The sequence below is a fragment of the Hyperolius riggenbachi genome, chromosome 11 (assembly GCF_040937935.1).
Source record: "Hyperolius riggenbachi isolate aHypRig1 chromosome 11, aHypRig1.pri, whole genome shotgun sequence".
NCBI classification, from domain to species: domain Eukaryota; kingdom Metazoa; phylum Chordata; class Amphibia; order Anura; family Hyperoliidae; genus Hyperolius; species Hyperolius riggenbachi.
In genome coordinates, this window is record NC_090656.1 from 242,671,091 (window position 1) to 242,694,688 (window position 23,598).

At 47.5% G+C, this 23,598-nt stretch overlaps 1 protein-coding gene across 10 annotated transcripts in view; it reads left to right on the plus strand.

Moving 5' to 3' along the window:
- The window catches only part of SHANK2 (SH3 and multiple ankyrin repeat domains 2), a 992,023-nt gene that overhangs the window by 217,753 nt on the left and 750,672 nt on the right, over nucleotides 1-23,598 (plus strand). For all 10 annotated transcript variants that reach the window (XM_068260601.1, XM_068260604.1, XM_068260605.1 and 7 more), the window contains 2 exons: nucleotides 15,540-15,743; nucleotides 17,619-17,690. In XM_068260601.1, coding sequence (XP_068116702.1) covers nucleotides 15,540-15,743; nucleotides 17,619-17,690 — 276 coding nt within the window. The remainder of the gene's footprint in view (nucleotides 1-15,539; nucleotides 15,744-17,618; nucleotides 17,691-23,598) is intronic.

Consider the following 23,598-nt stretch of genomic DNA (forward strand, 5'->3'; position numbering starts at 1 on the left):
TATCATGTGTGGTGCTGGCATATATCAAATAATTCCCCCCCCCCCCCTTACTCCGCCTCCTCTCAGAAAACCTCCGGGCTAGTACAGCGCAGAAAGGCAGGCAGGTAAGAGAGCACTATATTTTAACACCTTCCACCTCACTGCCCATTGATCCCTCCCTGCTCTTCTCCTGAAAGTTAACTTGCAGAGACAGAGGAGCACTTGAGTAATTGGTAATTTCTGCATTTCATACTTGGGGGTAATTGCTGCATTTTGTAATAGTTAAAGGACCACTATGGGAACAAAATTGTAAACTTTTAAATACATGTAACCATATACAGATAAAAAGTATGGTATGTTTCTTTCAGAGTAAATGGAGCCATAAATAACGCTTCTCCTATGTTGCTGTCACTTACAGTAGGTAGGAGAAATCTGACAGAACCAAGGCTTTGAACTAGTCCATCTCCATCTCCATTCTCAGCATGGCTTTTATTCTTTATAAATTGTTCCCTGAAAAAGATTTATACAATGATGCTGGCCTGAGAATCCCCCATGAGGAGATGGGTAAGTCTAAAACCTGTCGGTTCTGTCCGATTTCTACTACCTACTGTAAGTGACAGCAACATAGGAGAATAGTAATATATGGTGTCACAGGAGCCCTAGTGGTCAGACCGCAAATTGCCTTCCAATCGGTTTCAGCACACCAATCATGCAAGCTGTGGTCGCACTCGGTGCACGGAAATCGACGGAACTTGGGCAGCAGCCCGACCAGAAGGGAGCCTGTGAGGTATGGTAATTACAACGTACACACTATTTCAGGGTATAACTGCCACCACCAGTGGTATGGGCCAGTGGACGCGACTGACTGACTAGTCCTGCGAATAAAAACGGTTAAACACACTCTATTCTGTCTAGTTATCAACAATAGTAGCGTCTCTTCAGAGATCTGAGTTCAGTTTCTGTGTATGCTGAATAATAGGGTAGCGGGACAGTGAATGACTTTGGTAAAGTCTTTATTCACGGCAATATAAATAATTAATATATACAGAAAATTAATAAAATCAACAATTATTGAGACATGAGATGATAACAGTATGAAAATAAAGGGGAGAAAAAAATCCTTAGTTCCTGGAAAGATGTCCTTTTGTGGGAAAACTTGTAAAGTTCTTGGTTTCAATCAGAGTTCAGACCAGGTGGATGCCAGCATATCCTCAAGCTGGCACAGATGAAATCAGGATGATGTTTCGGGGTGGAGGACTGAGGGCCCGCCTGCTGGCCATGTGCTTTTGATGAAGCTGGTTTGGGGGTGTGGCAATGCCGGCCCCCTCTGAGTTACCACCCAATGACAGTTCATTCCCTCTGAGAGATTTTAGGGCTAAACTCATGAACGATACATGTCATATTTAGGGGGATAGCAGATTCATACTTGTCGGAAAATACCAATTAATATGACATCAGACATGGCTAGTGCAGCGGGTCAGGTTCCTGAGAAGATTCATACCGCAATAACTGGACGGGCTATGGCGATGAATTTCATATCAGCACGTGGGGCAGACTTTAAAGAAGAAGACTATATGAATTTTATAGCTGTGCGATATACGGTCTCTCCATTTAATAGGTTAGAAACCCTATCCCACAGGTTTTCATATCTGCCTGGTCGGTGCCGCTCAGGCTGCTTTATCATAGTCCCCCTGGAGAGCCAGTTTCCTGGTTCTTTTCATGGGGCCATCTGGCTGTGGGGGGAAAGGAGCTGGTCCCTGCAGGGAATGTGGCCACGTGCGACATTCCTGAGGGGTGAGGCATTCCTGAGGGGTGAGGGGAATGCTTTGCTCACAGGGGAACAGATCTCTGGATTAAAAAAACACAAGTGTCGTTTTCTGATCGCTTGCCCGACTGCACAGATCCGACAGGGAGCGATCAGGAAATCGACTGTGAATTCTCTAGATTCACCTGCATTTCTCACGGCTGTTCCGTGACATATGGCTCATTTTACTCTGGAAGAAATGTATTTGTATGTGTTTACATTGTTATAAATTTTATAATTTTCGTGACAGTGATCCTTTAATGGCTCCGCCTCTGACGTAGGAGACCTGGGTTTAAATCCTTGCTCTTCCTATTTAGTAAGGAGTTCTTTGGACGAGACTCCCTAACACTGCTACTCCCTATAGAGCGCACTCTCTAGTGGCTGCCTTGCAAGTGCTTTGAGTCCGACAGGAGTAAAGCGCAATGCAAATATAGGAATTATTATTTAACTGTAGAGTGACCTTTAATGTATGAAGTGTGTTTTCTTAAAGTGACCCTGAGATAAAGGAAAATAAAAAATGTATACATACCTGGGGCTTCCTCCAGCCCCCTCTGGCCTGATCTCTCCCACACCGCCGTCCTCAGTCTCCTGGTTCTTTTGCAATTGGCACCGAAAAGTCCTCTGTCCAGGCTGCACGTTCTCCCTCGTCTTCCTCCTGCGGCCAGGAGCATTCCGCGTCCGCCAGGCGACAGGAGCGAGACTGGGGAGTGCACACAGTCAGACTGCGTCTGCCCCGACTGACCCCGAATGGACGACTTATCGGGGCCAGTTGTGGAGGCTGCAGGCAGCGGAAGACGGCGGGGTCAGATCGATCGGCATGGAGGGGGCTGGAGGAAGCCCCAGGTATGTATACATTTTTTATTTCCCGATCTCAGGTTTAACTAAACCTCCAGGTTTCAGTATAATTGGTTGTGTGGCACTCGGGGATAAATAAATGGATTTCGGGTTGCGTTTTGAGCAGGGCTGTGGAGTCGGAGTCGTGGAGTCGGGCAATTTTGGGTGCCTGGAGTCGGAGTCGGGAAAAAATGCACCGACTCCTAATGAATTTGTAATTGTAATTAAAATAGAAAATATGATAAAATGTTCTATTTCTCAGATAATAGTCATTAAAAATAATGTATATATACAGTATATATACAGTAATAGCTGTGCTTAGTCCACAAAAATGAAATAAACCAATCAAAATTAGTTACTTGTGCTGCTTCAATAAAGCAGTCCCCGTATTTTTAATGTCAGATATACACATCTGATTGTGACTGTATATATGATGTGTACACAGGAATCTCTTATATATACTAAATAACATCTATGCTGTAAGAATAAAGCCTGATGTGTAGCTGTGTCACTAATAGAGATGGTCAATGAGATGGAAATAATTCTGCACTGATGCTGATTTATGCAAATGTATGCACTTCCTTTGCTGATGAAATCAAATAATTTGATATGTTGTTAAAATTTGGTTTGGTGACTACAAATTAAAGGGTACCTGAGACGGATGAAAAGTAAAGTTTTATACATACCTGGGGCTTTCTCCAGCCCCCTTCAGGCTAATCAGTCCCTCGCTGTCCTCCACCACCTGGATCTTCTGCTATGAGTCCTGGTAATTCAGCCAGTCAGCGCTGTCCGGCCGCATGCCGCTCCCACAGCCAGGAACATTCTGCACCTGCGCAATAGTGCTGCACAGGTGTAGTATGCTCCTGGCGGCGGAGTGTGTGCATGCGCACTACGCCCGACTGGCTCAAGTACCTGGACTCATAGCAGAAGATCCAGGTGGTGGAGGAGGACAACGAGGGACTGATTATCCTGAAGGCGGCTGGAGGAAGCCCCAGGTATGTATAAAACTTTAATTTCATCTGTCTCAGGTTTACTTTGTTACACAGTAGTACTATACTCTACATATGCACTCCCCACAGAGCTGCAGGGACTCCACTGAGTATGCTGTGCACATTGAACACAGAGGTGTTGTCTGTCACCCATAAACCTTGTTCAGATTGTGCATGAAGAATGTGTAATAGAGAAAGAATCCCCTCATTCCCCTGCAGAGTACCTGCACATCATTCTTACATGTACCCACACTTACATTGCCTAGGGCCTGATAGATGTTCTTTGTTTCGGTTTGTACCTTTTACAAGTACTCTTACCAAGGACTAGTTTTAGTCTAAAGGGAATAAATATGGCAGTCTCCATATCCTTCTCACTTCAGTTGTCTTGTAAAATTCCTAAGCGTTGGCAGTTAAGAGACGAATTTCATGTTACATACTTTTAATCAACAAAATTGTAATATGCAAATTAGAGGAGTCGGAGTCGAGGAGTCGGAGTCGGTGGAATCCTAAACTGAGGAGTCGGAGTCGGTGGATTTTTGGACCGACTCCACAGCCCTGGTTTTGAGCAGTGCTGGTCGTAATGGAGAAAGCTACGCTTACGGATCATTACGCGTAATTTTACGCTATTACGCATTACGAAATTACGCTTACGGCATAGACAGTCAATTTCGGTACATGTCTATAATTACGCATAGCACTTACGCAATTACGCGCAAGTATACCGTAATTCATGTTATTACGTTATAGGTTTACGCGTAAAATCCTACTAGCAATTAATGCGTAAGGTCATGCTGCCATGCGGAAAAGTTGACGCATGGATCAATGTTAGGTAGCCGCCGACTTTAAGGGTTAATAGCAAAGCCCCCTTAAGTGCTAAGAGCCTCAAATTTGGAGAATATATTAAGGAGATCAGAAGGAATAAGAGGAAAAATTTTTTTTTCAAAAAGACCTTATAGTTTTTGAGAAAATCGATGTTAAAGTTTCAAAGGAAAAATATATACATTTAAAAACCCGCCGACTTTAACGGTTAATAGCAAAGCCTGCTTACAATTTAGGAACACCAAATTCACAGGGTATATTAAGGGGATCAGTGGGAATAAGAGGAAAACAATTTTTTTCAAAAAGACCTTATAGTTTTTGAGAAAATCGATTTTTAAGTTTCAAGGGCGAAAATGTCTTTTAAATGCGGAAAATGTCAGTTTTTTTTGCACAGGTAACAATAGTGTTTTATTTTCATAGATTCCCCCAAGTGGGAAGAGTTTTACTTACTTCGTTCTGAGTGTGGGAAATATAAAAAAAAAACGACGTGGGGTCCCCCCTCCCAGACCTCTTTAACCCCTTGTCCCCCATGCAGACTGGGATAGCCAGAATGCGGAGCACCGGCCGCGTGGGGCTCCGCACCCTGACTATACCAGCCCGCATGGTCCATGGATTGGGGGGTCTCGGAAGGGGAGGGGCAGCCCAGCTTTCCCCTCCCCCTCCGAGCCCTTGTCCAATCCAAGGACAAGGGGCTCTTCTCCACCTCCGATGGGCGGTGGAGGTGGAGGCCGCGATTTCCTGGGGAGGGGTTCATGGTGGCATCTGGGAGTCCCCTTTAAAAAGGGGTCCCCCAGATGCCCACCCCCCTCCCAGGAGAAATGAGTATAGAGGTACTTGTAGTACCCCTTACCCATTTCCTTTAAGAGTTAAAAGTAAATAAACACACAAACACATAGAAAAAGTATTTTAATTGAACAAAAAAACATAACCACGAAAAAAGTCCTTTAATATTCTTAATTAACCATTAATACTTACCTGTCCCTTTAAAAGCCAGTTCCCACGCAATATCCTCGGAAATATACTAATCAGTTACAATGTAACAAAGTTATTACAATGTAACAACTTTGTTACTTTGTAACTACGCCGCACCCGACGTCACTCACCGCCGCCGCCGCCACCGCGTCTGTGCTGCAGGACCCGACAGAGCTCTGAGCTATAGCTCAGAGCTCTCTAAGCATCTTTGTATTTGGGCTCCAAGGAGCCCCATTGGTCCTTAGCAGACCAATGGGGTTCCTTCTGATTTGAAGGAACCCCATTGGTCTGCTAAGGACCAATGGGGCTCCTTGGAGCCCAAATACAAAGATGCTTAGAGAGCTCTGAGCTATAGCTCAGAGCTCTGTGGGGTCCTGCAGCACAGACGCGGCGGCGGCGGTGAGTGACGTCGGGTGCGGCGTAGTTACAATGTAACAAAGTTGTTACATTGTAATAACTTTGTTACATTGTAACTGATTAGTATATTTCCGAGGATATTGCGTGGGAACTGGCTTTTAAAGGGACAGGTAAGTATTAATGGTTAATTAAGAATATTAAAGGACTTTTTTCGTGGTTATGTTTTTTGTTCAATTAAAATACTTTTTCTATGTGTTTGTGTGTTTATTTACTTTTAACTCTTAAAGGAAATGGGTAAGGGGTACTACAAGTACCTCTATACTCATTTCTCCTGGGAGGGGGGTGGGCATCTGGGGGACCCCTTTTTAAAGGGGACTCCCAGATGCCACCATGAACCCCTCCCCAGGAAATCGCGGCCTCCACCTCCACCGCCCATCGGAGGTGGAGAAGAGCCCCTTGTCCTTGGATTGGACAAGGGCTCGGAGGGGGAGGGGAAAGCTTGGCTGCCCCTCCCCTTCCGAGACCCCCCAATCCATGGACCATGCGGGCTGGTATAGTCAGGGTGCGGAGCCCCACGCGGCCGGTGCTCCGCATTCTGGCTATCCCAGTCTGCATGGGGGACAAGGGGTTAAAGAGGTCTGGGAGGGGGGACCCCACGTCGTTTTTTTTTTATATTTCCCACACTCAGAACGAAGTAAGTAAAACTCTTCCCACTTGGGGGAATCTATGAAAATAAAACACTATTGTTACCTGTGCAAAAAAAACTGACATTTTCCGCATTTAAAAGACATTTTCGCCCTTGAAACTTAAAAATCGATTTTCTCAAAAACTATAAGGTCTTTTTGAAAAATTTGCTTTCCTCTTATTCCCACTGATCCCCTTAATATACCCTGTGAATTTGGTGTTCCTAAATTTTAAGCAGGCTTTGCTATTAACCGTTAAAGTCGGCGGGTTTTTAAATGTATATATTTTTCCTTTGAAAGTTTAACATCGATTTTCTCAAAAACTATAAGGTCTTTTTGAAAAAAATTTTTTCCTTCTTATTCCTTCTGATCTCCTTAATATATTCTCCAAATTTGAGGCTCTTAGCACTTAAGGGGGCTTTGCTATTAACCCTTAAAGTCGGCGGCTTTTTTATATTATACGGGAGCGTAATATTACGCGATTACGGCAGACTGTGTAATTTCAATGGGAGTTTACTGTCTTACGCGTAATTTGTTACGCGTAAAACGTAACCCTACGGTCTACGCGTAATTAATTACGCGTAATACCGTAACCTTACACGTAACGCTTACGGTGCATTTGTAGTGAATTACGATGCGTAATTACGCTAATGCGTAATTTCGGCCCAGCACTGGTTTTGAGCACTTAGCCTCTAAAAGATTCGCCATCACTGCTCTAGGCGCTCAAAACATGACAATAAAATGGCAGGAAACGATGCTTGCTTCCATCTGGCCCCAGACATTTTTGTGGCATTGATACCCAGGAGATCCGTTCACTGGGACCGAACCTTACGAGATTGGAACAGGAAATTTGATGTTTGTGGCGTCTGCTTTAGGCGCTGTATTTGCAGGAATACCTCCTCGATCCCCCCAGATACCCAGGCTCGCTCTCACAGGAGTATATGAGGCTGAATTTCCTACCACCGAGCAGTTAGTAGTGTTAGTATCGGCCGCCTGGAAGAATCAGGCGATGTTGTTCAGCCCACAGGAGGCGCAGGGAATGTGTTCAGACAGATTTCCCCCTCTGAAGTCTAATAACATAAATTGGGCAGCAGAGCAGTGTGGGCCGGAGCTGCAGGCGATCTCCAGTCAGGGGGAGGGGTGGCGAGACAATGCCAGCGTAACATATGTTTATGCTGAGTTCACTTTAAGCGGGAGAAGCAGCCGCAATCAGATAATTTCATCGGGAAGATCAAAGAGGATAAATATGTTTTTTCTTCTGCCCTGTAGGGAAGAGGTTTGGCATGTCTCTTTGGCAGAAAGCTGAGCGTATATTAATAAAGTACATGATTAGAGGTAGCTTGCGATAAAAATAGCCTTACGTTTTTTGTTTGTTTTAGAGATATGCCCTGGAGAATAATATGCAAATTGGTGTGCTTTGCTATGCGTGTCAGAAGGAGGTTCCTCAGTGTCAGGAGAAAGCTCCTCCCCTTTGACCTGTTTAGGAATTCTCTTTTGATACTTTTGAGGCCCTTTTCACACATGGGGCTGGATTCACTAAACCGTGATAACTCAAATATCACATCTTATGAAAGATATCACACCTTATGAAAAGATATCACACCTTATGAAAAGATATCACACCTGATCAAAGACATCACACCTTATCAAAGATATCACACCTCATCAAAGATATCCCACCTTATCAAAGATATCACACCTTATCAAAGATATCACACCTTATCAAAGATATCACACCTTATCAAAGATATCCCACCTCATCAAAGATATCCCACCTTATCAAAGATATCACACCTTATGAAAAGATAGCACACCTTATGAAAAGATATCCCACCTTATCAAAAATATCCCACCTTATCAAAGATATCACATCTGATCAAAGATATCACACCTTATGAAAAGATAGCACACCTTATGAAAAGATATCACAACTTATCAAAGATATCACACCTTATCAAAGATATCACACCTGATCAAAGATATCACACCTGATCAAAGATATCACACCTTATGAAAAGATATCACACCTTATGAAAAGATATCACACCTGATCAAAGATATCCCACCTTATCAAATATATCACACCTGATCAAAGATATCACACCTAATCAAATATATCACACCTTATGAAAATATATCACACCTTATGAAAAGATATCACACCTTATGAAAATATATCCCACCTTATCAAAGATATCCCACCTTATGAAATATATCACACCTGATCAAATATATCACACCTGATCAAAGATATCACACCTGATCAAAGATATCCCACCTGATCAAAGATATCACACCTGATCAAAGATATCACACCTTATGAAAAGATAGCACACATTATGAAAAGATAGCACACCTTATCAAAGATAGCACACCTTATGAAATATATCACACCTGATCAAAGATATCACACCTGATCAAAGATATCACACCTGATCAAAGGTATCACACCTGATCAAAGATATCACACCTGATCAAAGATATCACACCTTATGAAAAGATATCACACCTTATGAAAAGATAGCACACCTTATGAAAAGATATCACACCTGATCAAAGATATCACACCTGATCAAAGATATCACACCTGATCAAAGATATCACACCTGATCAAAGATATCACACCTGATCAAAGATATCACACCTAATCAAAGATATCACACCTGATCAAAGATATCACACCTGATCAAAGATACCACACCTTATCAAAGATATGACACCTCATCAAAGATATTACCGTATATACTCGCATATAAGCCGACCCCCAACTTTTCCCTGAAAAAACAGGAAAAAATGATTGACCCCCATATAACCTGGGGGTAGGAAATGCTGGCCGCGTGATCCCCTCCAGTGTTGCCCGGTATAGCCAGTATAGTGCCCAGTATGGGTAGGTAGTGCCTCAGTATAGCTAGTAAAGTGCCCAGTATAGCTAGTATAGTGCCCCAGTATAGCTAGAATAGTGCCCCAGTATAGCTAGTATAGTGCCCAGTATAGCTAGTAAAGTGCCCCAGTATAGCTAGTATAGTGCCCCAGTATAGCTAGAATAGTGCCCCAGTATAGCTAGTATAGTGCCCAGTATAGCTAGTATAGTGCTCAGTATAGCTAGCATAGTGGCCAGTATAGCTAGTATAGTGCCCAGTATAGCTAGTATAGTGCCCAGTATAGCTAGCATAGTGGCCAGTATAGCTAGTATAGTGCCCAGTATAGCTAGTATAGTGCCCAGTATAGCTAGTATAGTGCTCAGTATAGCTAGCATAGTGCCCAGTATAGCTAGTATAATGCCCAGTATAGCTGGTATAGTGCCCAATATAGCAGCCCCCCCCTCCCCGCTCCCTTCCCCACTCCCCCTGCGGCCGCCCCGCTGCTATTACCTGCTCAGCCAGCGGCCGCTTCCTCTAATCCGGCGGGTTCCCCTCTCCAACTCCATGCGTATACCGTAAGTGTTTCACAGCAGCTGCTGTGACGAGGCAGGAAGGAGCGCAGCTTCCTGTAGTGGCGATGTGTATCGCCGTTACCAGGGGAACCACTCTTTCCTGCCTCGGCACACCAGCAGCAGAGCCGGGTGCGCTGCTGTGAAACACTTACGGTATGCGCATGGAGTTGGGGAGGGGAACCCGCCGGATTAGAGGAAGCGGCCGCTGGCTGAGCAGGTAATAGCAGCAGCGGGGGGGGGGGGGGGGGGGGGATTGGGACCACCGACCACCACCCACCAAGACTCGCATACAAGCCGACCCCCCAACTTTTGGCCCCCTTCCTGGTGGTGCAAAATTCGGCCTGTATGCGAGTATATACGGTACACCTTATCAAAGATATCACACCTTATCAAAGTTAACACGCCTTATCAGAGTAGCATAGCAAGCGCTACAAACTTATGCTTGCTAATTGGCAATGGCACTCGTCCTGCCCTTAGCCCCTGCGGGTTTGTAGCACTCGCTATGCTACTCTGATAAGGCGTGTTAACTTTGATAAGGTGTGATATCTTTTCATAAGGTGTGATATCTTTTCATAAGGTGTGATATATTTTCATAAGGTGGGATATTGAAGTTATCACGGTTTAGTGAATCAAGCCCGTGGAGCAGTACCGCGCTGTACTCTCCCCCGCTGCAGCTTGTCGCCAGGGCAATGCAAGTCTGTGAAGACTTGCACACCAAGCCGCCCCAAAGTCTGCAGTGTGTTTCCGCATAATCCGTACCAACCACACACGCAAGTCAATTGCAATGCAATACATCTGAAGTGACAATCGAGGTTGCGGTACATACCATGGGCATCCTATTGATAATCATTCATTACAGGCACTTAGATCGGTGGATGGGAAGTGTGTTTCCATGCATTGATCTGTGTACTAGCGGGCGGCGACGAGAACTCACACAGGAGCACGCACAGCGGCGATCGCGGCGAGGGTCCACACTTAGCAGCAGCGTAGCTAAGCAGCTGTGGGCCCCGATGCAAGTTTTACATTGGAGCCCCCCAAGCATAGTGATTGATGCGACGCACCAAAACCTGCCAAAGATGATGTCAGAGGTGCAAGTAGTGGATCGGGAGCAGATTGTTAGTGATTACCACTATTCAAAGCATCTATAGAAGTGATTATTAGGAGCACAGGACCAATAGAGAGCCAATACTGTGGTTGATGGAGGGGCCCCTCTGGCCCAAGGGCCCTGATGCGGTCGCAACCTCTGCAACCCCTATTGCTACGCCACTGACACTTAGCAACGCGGTGAGGAGGACGCAGGGAGCCTCTGGACTCTCTCCTAGGCCTTCCCTCTACTGAGGAAAGTATTTAACTTTATTTGCGGTGCCACTGCTGATAAACGTGTAAATAAAGTAATGTAAAACATATTACAGAATTGGGAATAATAGAATACTGTAAAATTCTAAAGACATTGCAGTGGTATAAAGTCTCGTTTTTTATATATACACAAGAAATCAGGTCAGGCTGAACAGCCTGCAGGAATTGTGAGCTAGAAGCTCTCCTGGGGCAGCGCAGTTCCACATAAAGCCATTCTCTCGCGCTGGAGACCGTGTATTTCAGAGGACAGGTGTACTCTCTCCGTGTTTACTTCCATCACTGAGAGCAGCGGCTGCTGAGACTCCCCTGTACTGCGGTCACTGCGCGCTCGCCCCCTCCCCATCCTCAGAGGCCTGACCTGAGAGCAACGGCTGCTGAGACTCCCCTGTACTGCGGTCACTGCGCGCTCGCCCCGTCCCCATCCTCAGAGGCCTGACCTGAGAGCAGCGGCTGCTGAGACTCCCCTGTACTGCGGTCACTGCGCGCTCGCCCTGTCCCATCCTCAGAGACCAGAGGTGAGAGCAGTCACCCCTGTACTGCGGTCACTGCGCTCTCGCCCCATCCCCATCCTCAGAGGCCAGAGGTGAGAGCAGTGGCTGCTGAGACTCCCCTGTACTGCGGTCCCTGTGCGCTCGTCCCGTCACCCTCCTCAGAGGCCTGACCTGAGAGCAGCAGCTGCTTAGACTCCCCTGTACTGCGGTCACTGCGCACTCGCCCTGTCCCCATCCTCAGAGGCCTGACCTGAGAGCAGCGGCTGCTCATACTCCCCTGTACTGTGGTCACTGCGCGCTCGCCCCGTTCCCATCCTCAGAGGCCAGAGGGGAGAGCAGTGGCTGCTCAGACTCCCCTGTACTGCGGTCACTGCGCGCTCGCCCTGTCCCATCCTCAGAGGCTTGACCTGAGAGCAGCGGCTGCTGAGACACCCCTGTACTGCGGTCACTGCGCTCTCGCCCCATCCCCATCCTCAGAGGCCAGAGGTGAGAGCAGTGGCTGCTCAGACTCCCCTGTACTGCGGTCACTGCGCACTCGCCCTGTCCCCATCCTCAGAGGTGAGAGCTGCGGCTGCTCAGACTCCCCTGTACTGCGGTCACTGTGCGCTCGCCCCGTCCCCATCCTCAGAGGCCTGACCTGAGAGCAGCAGTCTTTGCTGTACTGCGGTCACTGCACACTCGCCCTGTACCCATCCTTGAAGGCCTGACCTGAGAGCAGCAGTCTCCCCTGTACTGCGGTCACTGCGCGCTCGCCTCATCCCCATCCTCACAGGGATTGCATTGTAGTGTACAGCCCCGTCCTGCCATTTATTTAATTGCATCGGTTGTCTGAGGAGAACTCGCTCTGTATGCAATACATGAGTCCCGCTGTGATTTGTGGCAGAGAACGCTTTCATTTATGATTGCAGCGTTTTCTGTAAAGTGCCAGAATACTGACATTCAGGCTATTTTTACCCATAGTGCAGTGTAATTGTCCTGTGGCAGGGGAGTCCGGGGCAGGACACAGTAATATGCATAGCTCCACCCCCCGGCCAGTGACCTGTTTCCTGCTGGACCAATCCAACATGGCAGCTGCAGTTCCTCCCCCACATTGATCCCGATGAAAGGGGGAGTGGCTCAGGCAGGCTACGGGTGAGCAGTCATCAGTCAGTCTGTGAGAATCTGTGAACTGATGCAGTGGGTATCTTCAAAAAAAGTAGTTTTTTACAGAAAAAAAAACAAAAAACTTTTTATACATGTAAAATAATGTTCTATGAAATGCAGTAAAATCTGTGCATCAACTGGGGCTTTAAAGCAAAACTTCACTTTTCCAGAAAATCGCTGTGGTTTGCCGTTTTTTTTAGAACTACGGTATGTGAAATAAATTTGCCACCACTGATGGAAGCTGACATGGCTGCTCTTTGCAAGCCTGGAATCTGTACTCTTTGTGGAGGGTACAGGCTGCCTGGAACCCTCCCAGCCTGCTGCACAGAGCAGGAGCCCTTGTTACTCATCTTCCACACCTGGACTAACCTATCGGCTCACAGAGAACTAGGCCACTCCCATCTCACGGTCTCTGTTACCAGCTTGTCACATGGTGGACTGAGTCACGGCAACTAGTATTTGCGCCTAGACTTCAGTATAAGTCAGTGGAGTTGCCACCCATAGGAACTAGTGTCACATCTAGTCACTACTAACTATTAGTTACAACAGCTAATTGCTATGACTGAGGGATAGCACTTCAGCCAGCTGCATGAGACGCAGCCCTTGGGAATGTCGTGGAGTAACTGGGGGCAACGTGCCAGGGTCCCCCGTAAAGACCTGCCAGCTGGGCTCCGGTTTATACGTAAGCAGGCTGAGATAATCCTATTGTATCATATTATACTTGTGTATGCAAGACTTCTCACGTGCTTCACCCCTCCTCTGGAATTCCCTCCCACAGCACATCTGTCACTCTCCAACCTCTGATATCTTTAAACGCTCTCTCCAAACACATGCTTGTTCCAATAAGCATATCCCCTACCTTAGGCCACTTCCTTTTTGTCCTAAGGACAAGCGGCACTCCTACTAGATATCCTAAAACACACTGCCTGTAGGTATGATAATTGTATACTATACCCCCCTCCCCCCCATTCCTTTAGATTGTAAGCTCACAAGAGCAGGGCGCTCTTCCCTTTTGTGTCTTGGAATTCATTATACGTTTTATACATCATGTTACTTTTGTCACTGTTATTACAAGCCTCAAACCTGATACAGTTGGTCATTGGGTGACTGGGGTTCAAATTCAGAAAAGGGGTGGAGCCACAAACAGCCAATCAGATTTGTTTTATTTCAATGCAAATTATTGATGCCAAAGACCTCAAAGCTTCCAAACTTGGCCACTGAGTAATTGTGTGGTAGGATTAGAAAAAATGGGCGGAGCAAACACCAGCCAAATACATACGTCAGGCCATCAGCTAGTATATATATAAAGCTAGTATATATATATGATAGAGCGAGAGGTCTGTTTGTTTTGTAGAATGCTGCGCTGGGTTTATAAGACACACGCCTGGGGAAATCTTCCTATATTGTGTTAATCAGTCTGCCTCTGGTTATTGAGTCCCGCCGGTATCGGAGGATGGAGAGCCGCAGGGTAACATGATTCTGATGAACTTGCTTTCTAGTCTCTGAGGCTTCACTAAAACCTCCAACAACCGCTAACAGAGGGAGCACTGAATGCTGGGAATGTCGATGTACAGCCGGCTTGTAAAAGTCCAATTTAAAGGGAACCCGAGGTGAGAGGTTTATGGAGGCTGCCATATTTATTTCCTATTAAACCATACTAGTTGCCTTGCTGTCCTGCTAATGTTCTGCCTCTAATACTTTTAGCCACAGCCCCTGAACAAGCATGCAGCAGATCAGGTGCTCTGAGTCAGACTGGATGAGCTGCATGCTTGTTTCAGGTGTGTGATTCAGACACTACTGCAGCCAAAGAGATCAGCAGGACTGCCAGGCAACGGGTATTGATTTAACAGGAAAGAAATATGGCAGCCACCATCTCCCTCTAAGCTCAGGTTCACATTAAAGGGAACCCGAGACGAAAGAGAAGAAAAGCACTTAACTAAGAAGAGGGAAAGCCTTTGGATCCAGTAGAGTCTTCCTGTGTCCTCCTGGCCCCCTTTGTTGCCACGTGTGGGCCCTCAGAACACATGCCACAAGAGCTTGTCAGATATGTTCTCGTGGCTGTGCTGTCCGCCGTGTATGAGCTCAGTAAGCCAAAGCTGCTCGTCCACAAGGGGCCTGTGCGATCGTACTCACCTGACCGTACTCACACAGGAACGAAGAGGAGCGTGGCCGCAATATTCTAGAGGGTTCAGCTCTGGTGGCCTGGAGGTCTAAGGCAAGTATCCCCATTTTTTATTTCTGTCTTAGACTCCCTTTAAAGTCCCAGTTCATTCCTGCAGGATTTCTTCGTAATAAAAGTAAATAGGGAATCATGCCATTACTCACACTTTTCTTATTTGAGGCAACTATTCTAGAGAAACACATTTTGTAACAGACAGTCATGTGACCGAGGATACATTCACAATATTTGCAGATGCAGGGAATGTGGGCTTTCTTGCCACCCTCCTCCTCTCGCTGCTACTTAGAGATGAACACTTTGAGGCCAGCACTGCAGCTCAGAAGGTTCTGATCGTTATCCGGCCGGCCACAAAGAGGTAATACGCAGCACAAGGAGGAGGAGGGTAGGGTCATGTGACTAGCGAGCATTGCAAATGCTGCCAATGTTGTAAAATAACCTGTATTCCAAATATTTAACATGCACTTTTATTAACACTTTGTGTACTTCTTTGTGTGTTTCAGAAATGTGTTCGGTTTAACCCCCACGCCACAGTATGGGTGGCAAAGCAGAGGATCTTGTGTACCCTCAACCAGAGCCTGAAAGATGTCCTCAACTACGGCCTTTACCAGCCCTTCAGTAACGGGAGAGAAGGGAAGTTCCTGGATGAGGAGCGGCTGCTGCGGGAATATCCACAGCCGATGAGCAGAGGCGTGCCTTCATTAGAGGTAGAAGCTTTGTGTGTTAATTAATGTTGTGTGCAGAGACAAGACAGCTGCTCTGTGTGTTCAGTGCTTTCTGGAAGGTGAAGGTCGGCACCTACCAGAGCAGGCAGCATGACTCACCAGAAGGGAGTGGCAGAGGAAGGAGTCAGCAGAAGGCAGAGGGAGGAGTCATCAGAAGGGAGTGGCAGAGGGAGGAGTCATCAGAAGGGAGTGGCAGAGGGAGGAGTCACCAGAAGGGAGTGACAGGGGGAGGAGTCACCAGAAGGGAGTGGCAATGGGAGGGGTCACCAGAAGGGAGTGGCAGAGGGAGGAGCCAGCGGAGAGGTTCGGCAAAGCTTCCTAGGATTGACAAATACTTCTGACCAGAGATTTTCAGAGATGCTTATAATCTCCGGCTTGAATGCAAACTTACTGCTTATTTGCGCTAGACATTGAACCAATCAAATCCACTGACTGCTGATACTGATTGGCCCATTTCCAAGCAGCGTACAGTATGCAAGACATTTGCATTCAAATCAATATCATTATCATCTCACTGACCATTTGTAGTCTTGGCTGGTTTCAGTGGGTAGGAAGGCTGGGTCAGATCAGGATTAGGAGAGGATGAGGGTTGGGGGTCACATTTCTATATATTAATAAAAAGGAACTAAATGCTTAAAGAGGAAGGAGCTTGTACCTTAATAAGCACAAAAGAGTCCTTAATGTAAAGCTCTGTATTACACTTGTCAGTATCTATGGGTGTCAGGGGCAATAACTCACCTGTACATCATTGGAAGTCTGAAACTCTGCAACCCCCGCCCCCAGAGGTGACTCAGGTATTTTTATCTGTGGCCACTCCTCCTGCATTTCCACATCCCTCCCCCGGCTTGTCAACTGCCTATTAGGCCTCTGCTGCTGAGCTGGGGGCAGGGCAAAGTGACAAAGGTGGGAGTGGCCATAGAGTTCGGTCTAGTTTAGAAAAACTTTACGGGTGAGTTGTTGCCGCTGAAAACTGTCAATCCTTGCAGGTCTAGCACAGTGCTTTACAATTAAAGCTTGCTAAAATGACAACTTGGTACTCTTTAAATCTGGGCTTTACCTTACAGTCACATGAACACTGACAATTATTGGGCCTCTCCTCTTCCAAACAGACCACCAGCCTCTTCTCTGCATTGTCTGGGAGCTTGGTGGCCACACCCCCAGCAGTAGAACTCTACTCTGTGGGAGTTTCAGTGGCTGTGTTGGCCACGCCCCCTTCCCTTAGGCCAAGGTGCTGTGCCATTCTCTGGGGATGCAGCGTCCTGATCCTCAGATGGGGAGGGGCAAAGGGGAAAGCGCTCTACTTTTACCTACTTTACTTTAAAAAGTGTACTGCTTCTTTAAAGAGAAACTCTGACTAAGAATTGAACTTTATCCCAATCAGTAGCTGATAACCCCCTTTACATGAGAAATCTATTCCTTTTCACAAACAGACCATCAGGGGGCGCTGTATGGCTGATATTGTGGTGAAACCCCTCCCACAAGAAACTCTGAGTACGTACTCTTGGCAGTTTCCTGTCTGTGAACCTTGTTGCATTGTGGGAAATAGATGTTTACAGCTGTTTCCAACTGCCAAAACGGCAAGCAGCAGCTACATCACCTGCCAGCAGTAAAAATGTCACCATGTGATAAATGTCAGAATGTAAATCAGGGAGAGGAAAGATTTTACAATGGGCAAACACTGACTAAATCCTTTATACATAATTATTGTAAAAATGAAGGACTTTACATTATTATTACATTATTTGCACTGGAGTTCCTCTTTAAGGCAGATTTCATGTCCCAGAGTTCAGTTATATATGTCTTGTCTCTATGGCGGTTATCCTTCCTTGCTATACATGTTTTCCTTTTCTTTCGCAGTTTCGCTACAAGAAGAGGCTGTACAAGCAGTCCAGCATTGACGAGAAACAGATCGCCAAACTGCACACTAAGGTACACAGAGTTTCCTTTTATCCGGTGAATGGTTTCATATCATGTCCTTTAAAGAGGCACTGTAGTGGCATATAGTAGAGAGCAGAACATTATTATCCTATATAATAAAACCCCCTGCGTCATCCTCCTGTCCCTGCATCATCCTCCTGTCCCTGCGTCATCCTCCTGTCCCTGCGTCCTCCTCCTGTCCCTGCGTGCTCCTCCTCCTGTCCCTGCGTCCTCCTCCTGTCCCTGCGTCCTCCTCCTGTCCCTGCGTCCTCCTCCTGTCCCTGCGTCCTCCTCCTTTCCCTGCGTCGTCCTCCTGTCCCTGCGTCCTCCTCCTGTCCCTGCGTCCTCCTCCTGTCCCTGCGTCCTCCTCCTGTCCCTGCGTCCTCCTCCTTTCCCTGCGTCGTCCTCCTGTCCCTGCGTGCTCCTCCTCCTGTCCCTGCGTCCTCCTCCTGTCCCTGCGTCCTCCTCCTGTCCCTGCGTCCTCCTCCTGTCCCTGCGTCCTCCTCCTGTCCCTGCGTCCTCCTCCTGTCCCTGCGTCCTCCTCCTGTCCCTGCGTGCTCCTCCTCCTGTCCCTGCGTCCTCCTCCTGTCCCTGCGTCCTCCTCCTGTCCCTGCGTCCTCCTCCTGTCCCTGCGTCCTCCTCCTTTCCCTGCGTCGTCCTTCTTTCCCTGCGTCCTCCTCCTTTCCCTGCGTCCTCCTCCTGTCCCTGCGTCCTCCTCCTGTCCCTGCGTCCTCCTGTCTCTGCGTCATCCTCCTGTCTCTGCGTCATCCTCCTGTCTCTGCGTCCTCCTCCTGTCCCTGCGTCCTCCTCCTGTCCCTGCGTCCTCCTCCTTTCCCTGCGTCCTCCTCCTTTCCCTGCGTCCTCCTCCTGTCCCTGCGTCCTCCTCCTGTCTCTGCGTCATCCTCCTGTCTCTGCGTCATCCTCCTGTCTCTGCGTCATCCTCCTGTCTCTGCGTCCTCCTCCTGTCCCTGCGTCCTCCTCCTGTCCCTGCGTCCTCCTCCTGTCCCTGCGTCCTCCTCCTGTCCCTGCGTCGTCCTCCTGTCCCTGCGTGCTCCTCCTCCTGTCCCTGCGTCCTCCTCCTGTCCCTGCGTCCTCCTCCTGTCCCTGCGTCCTCCTCCTGTCCCTGCGTCCTCCTCCTGTCCCTGCGTCGTCCTCCTGTCCCTGCGTCACCCTTCTGTCCCTGCGTCACCCTCCTGTCCCTGCGTCACCCTTCTGTCCCTGCGTCACCCTCCTGTCCCTGCGCCATCCTCCTGTCCCTGCGTCACCCTCCTGTCCCTGCATCCTCCTCCTGTCCCTGCATCACCCTCCTGTCCCTGCGTCCTCCTCCTGTCCCTGCGTCCTCCTCCTATCCCTGCGTCCTCCTCCTGTCCCTATGTCCGTGTGTTTTAGCTACTGCGCATGTGTAGCTGTTGGGACAGGAGGAGGACGGTGCTGGGTGGGTAGTAGGGAAGGACGGACGTCTGTGCACGCGGGCATGTGCGGACGTGCGCACACATGAACGCTTACATGTGGTGGCAGGGGAAGAGGGTTGTGAGGGACTAGAGCCCGTTATATTAAAGAGCTTGGTTCATCTAGATATTTATATAGCGCCAACATCTTCCGCGGTGCTGTACAAAGTTCATAGCTTCGAAGGGGCTCACAATCTAACCCTTCTATTGTCATAAGGAGACGCCAATTAACTTATCTGTATGTTTTTGGGATGTGGGAAGAAACCGGAGTGCCCGGAGGAAACCCATGCAGACATGGGGAGAACATACAAACTCCTTGCAGATAGTGCCCTGGCTGGGATTCAAACCAGGGACCCAGCGCTGCAAGGCGAGAGCGCTAACCACTACACCACTGTGTTGCCTAGTTAATTATTCAGGATACCCACTTTTATGGTAATGTTCCTGGATTCAGCATCAGAAACCCTTCCTATCGTTATATATTGCTGTATATTTTATGTAGCCCCGCCCTCCCACTGAGGCTTAGCCTAGGCTGTTTAGCTAGGCTGCATTCTCCTAGCGCATTCTGGGAGACCAGGCTTCCAAACTCTCCAAAACAAACATTCTGTACAGCTACACCTGACAGGACTAAAGATGTCACCACCTGTGATAAATGTCAGAATGTAAATCAGGGAGAGGAAAGGTTTTCCAGTAGGCAAACACTGACTGAATCATTTGTTAGGCGTCAGGAAGGATGTTTCCACAGGAAGGGAGGCTAGAGGGGGAGTGGCTAATTAGGCCGCAGGAAGGGAGGTTAGAGGGGGAATGGTTAGAGTTAGGCCTCAGGAAGGGAGGCTAGAGGGGGAGTGGTTAGAGTTAGGCGTCAGTAAGGGTGTTTCAACAGGAAGGGAGGCTAGAGGGGGAGTGGTTAGAGTTGGGTGTCAGAAAGGGAGGCTAGAGGGGGAGTGGTTAGAGTTAGGCGTCAGTAAGGGAGGCTAGAGAGAGAGTGGTGAGTTAGGCGTCAGTAAGGGTGTTTCAACAGAAAGGGAGGCTAGAGGGGGAGTGGTTAGAGTTAGGCATCAGTAAGGGTGTTTCAACAGGAATGGAGGCTAGAGGGGGAGTGGTTAGAGTTGGGCGTCAGAAAGGGAGGCTAGAGGGGGAGTGGTTAGAGTTAGGCGTCAGTAAGGTAGGCTAGAGGGGGAGTGGTTCGAGTTAGGCGTCAGTAAGGGTGTTTCAACAGGAAGGGAGGCTAGAGGGGGAATGGTTAGAGTTGGGCATCAGAAAGGGAGGCTAGAGGGGGAGTGGTTAGAGTTAGGCTTCAGGAAGGATGTTTCAACAGGAAGGGAGGCTAGAGAGGGAGTGGTTAGTGTTAGGCCTCAGGAAGGGAGGCTAGAGGGGGAGTGGTTAGAGTTAGGCGTCAGTAAGGGTGTTTCAACAGGAAGGGAGGCTAGAGGGGGAGTGGTTAGAGTTGGGCGTCAGAAAGGGAAACTAGAGGGGGAGTGGTTAGTTAGGCGTCAGTAAGGGAGGCTAGAGGGGGAGTGGTTAGAGTTAGGCGTCAGTAAGGGTGTTTCAACAGGAAGGGAGGCTAGAGGGGGAGTGGTTAGAGTTAGGCGTCAGTAAGGGTGTTTCAACAGGAAGGGAGGCTAGAGGGGGAGTGGTTAGAGTTGGGCGTCAGAAAGGGAGGCTAGAGGGGGAGTGGTTAGAGTTAGGCAACAGGAAGGATGTTTCAGCAGGAATGTAGTCTAGAGGGGAGTGGTTAGAGTTAGGTATGGGGTGATCTTTAAGAGAGATGGTTTAGGCATTTGGAGGTTGGTTTTCGTTATAGGAATGATTACTGGCAGCCAGGTTAGAAATATCACAAACGCCACCAAAAATACCATCGCATATCAAAACAACAGTGATGCTTTAAAATGTGCCTGGCAGAGGCAGCTGCACTAGTATGATCCAGTCCCAGCATACACTCCTGCAAAGTGTGAGCAGCGGACAAGCGATGTGCTCGGAGGAGAAGGATGATACGTTTTTTCTGTGATGTGCAGTGTGAGTTGTACTGTATGCCCAATTGTGGAGCATAATCCTCTCTGCACAACACTCCCTCCCCTCCACCCTCACAGCATTATTATCACAGGTGCAGTGTAAGCCCACATGCTGGTGGATAAGATTCCCATCAGGCTTAGTCACCTGACAGTGCGGCCTGCTCGCCCTCCCATCCAGAACTCACACGACAGGTTCTCGGAGCAGAGAAGAGTTACAATTACACTTTTATCTGGACACATTGAGAAGGTTCCTTTGTAGACGGTCTGTAGATGAGTCAGGCAGAAAGTCTGTCCTGCTTCGCAGTGTTGTGTTTGGAGTGCACTATTGAAGATGTATAGAGCTGCCATAGCACAAAGCTACAAGACGTTTCTAGGCTCATTTTTTACATACTGCTCTTCTGCTCTGGCCTGACCCACTCTGTGCACAGAGCAGAAGGCACCAGACGGCTACTGATGAGCAGAAATTACGCCTATGCATAATTACGTATTGTAATTCGCGCAAAATTTCTGGAAAAATCCTTATTCATTTCATATGTAATTGTAATATTTCACAATTTCGCGTAATTTTCGCGTTATTTCATTTAGTTTTCTGCTGACTTTGCCGGTTAACAGCAAAGCTCCCATACATGCTATTGCTATTAAAATTTCTACATATGTTAAGAACAAAAGCATTTGTTCAGACATTTTTTTTTTCAAAAAGACCTTGTAGTTTTTGAGAAAATACATTTTTAAAAATTCAAAGTGAAAAAAAAAAATTTACACAAATTTTTCTAGGTTTAAAAAACATTTTTTCTTTGCATTTTGAAAATCGATACATTTGGAGCTAAATTACGCAAAAATTATGCGAAATTTTACGTGAAATTACAAATGCCTCCTCAGTGACGTGGTGCTTGTTTACATACTGAGCAACCAGGAGCGGACCAGCAGCCCATGAGGCCCCCCTGCAAAATGATCATGGGGCCCCCTCCTGACTGTACCCCACAAACACACCCCTCACCCCGACACGCGTGCAGAATAGAGCAGGGGCCACAGTGATATCTACCTGCTCCAGTGCTGCGGTCTCCTCCATGCATCACAGCTGCACACTCTCAGCTACCATTCCCCAGTTCCCGATCATGTGACTTGCATCAGTCATGTGATCGGAAGCCAGCGAATGTCAGCAGGGAGAGTGCAGCTGTGATGCATGGAGGAGACACACAATGCTGGAGCAGGTTACTCCACTACCTGTGCTACTCTGCATGTGGGTAAGGAGAGGGAGGAGGAGTGGCTCCCGGGCCCCCCAGCGGTTGCAGATGTTGCAGGGGCTATTGTTACACGCCTGTGTGTAACTGCTTCTACCAGGCTAAAGGTGGCCATACACTGATAGATTTACAGCAGATTCGATCATCAGATAGATTTCTGTCAGATGCCTGTCAGGTTGAATCTGACAGGAATGTATCTGATGTGTGCCACACACTAGGAACAGATTTCCAATAGATTTCAGAATTAAATCTATTGGAAATCTATTGAAAATCGATCTAAATGCATTATTGCACCATTAAATCCAATGCACCTCTACGGGCCATCGATCTGCTGCCAGCAGCATATCGACCTAGATTTTCCATCCTTTCAGAGATCAAATCGATTGAAATCGACCGCAAAACGATCAATCGGCTGATCGAACGTCCATCAATTTCCGATTGATTCAGTCGATCGATCGATGGCTGAAATCGACCAGTGTATGGGCCCCTTAAGAGTTGTGTGGTACCCTTGAGGGATCCCTAATAAAAAGCAGAGACACCGGGAAACCCTTATGGTGTAGCATGCTGAAGTAATGCTAAATGTCAAAGCATTATATGGGTGATACTCACAAGGGTTGCAAGACCAGCAGCCACTGTGTCATCGCAAGCGAGGAAATCTCGTCCTCACTCGGGGGTGTTAGGTCTCTGGATCGGGTGGGTCACGCTCCAGAAAAAATGTACAACTTAAAACAACAAGTCCCCCTCCCCACCCACTCATGCTGAGGGGCTATGTAAACCCACTGGAGAGGACGACGGACCCCCCAAAAATGTTGTAGCAATAATTAATATGAAAGTAATAAAGTAGCTTACCTCTAGAAGGGACAAAGCCTGAGTGAGTTAATAACTTTTATTACATTTCAGGCACTAATGAGATTACGGGTTTCGCGGATCACAGTCCGCTTCATCAGATCAATAACAGCAGTGTGTTCGGTGCAGGATATGCGAGCCTGGAGATTTTATTGATCTGATGAAGCGAACTGTGATCAGCGAAACCCGTAATCTCATTAGTGTCTGAAACGTAATACATGTTATGACCTCACTCAGGCTTTGTCCTTTCTAGAGGTAAGCTATTTTATTACTTTCATATTATTTATTGCCTCAATATTATTTTTGGGGCGTCCCCTCCTCACCGGTTTCACCAGGCTACTCATGCTGCAGTGTACAGTGTAGAAGACAGCAGTGA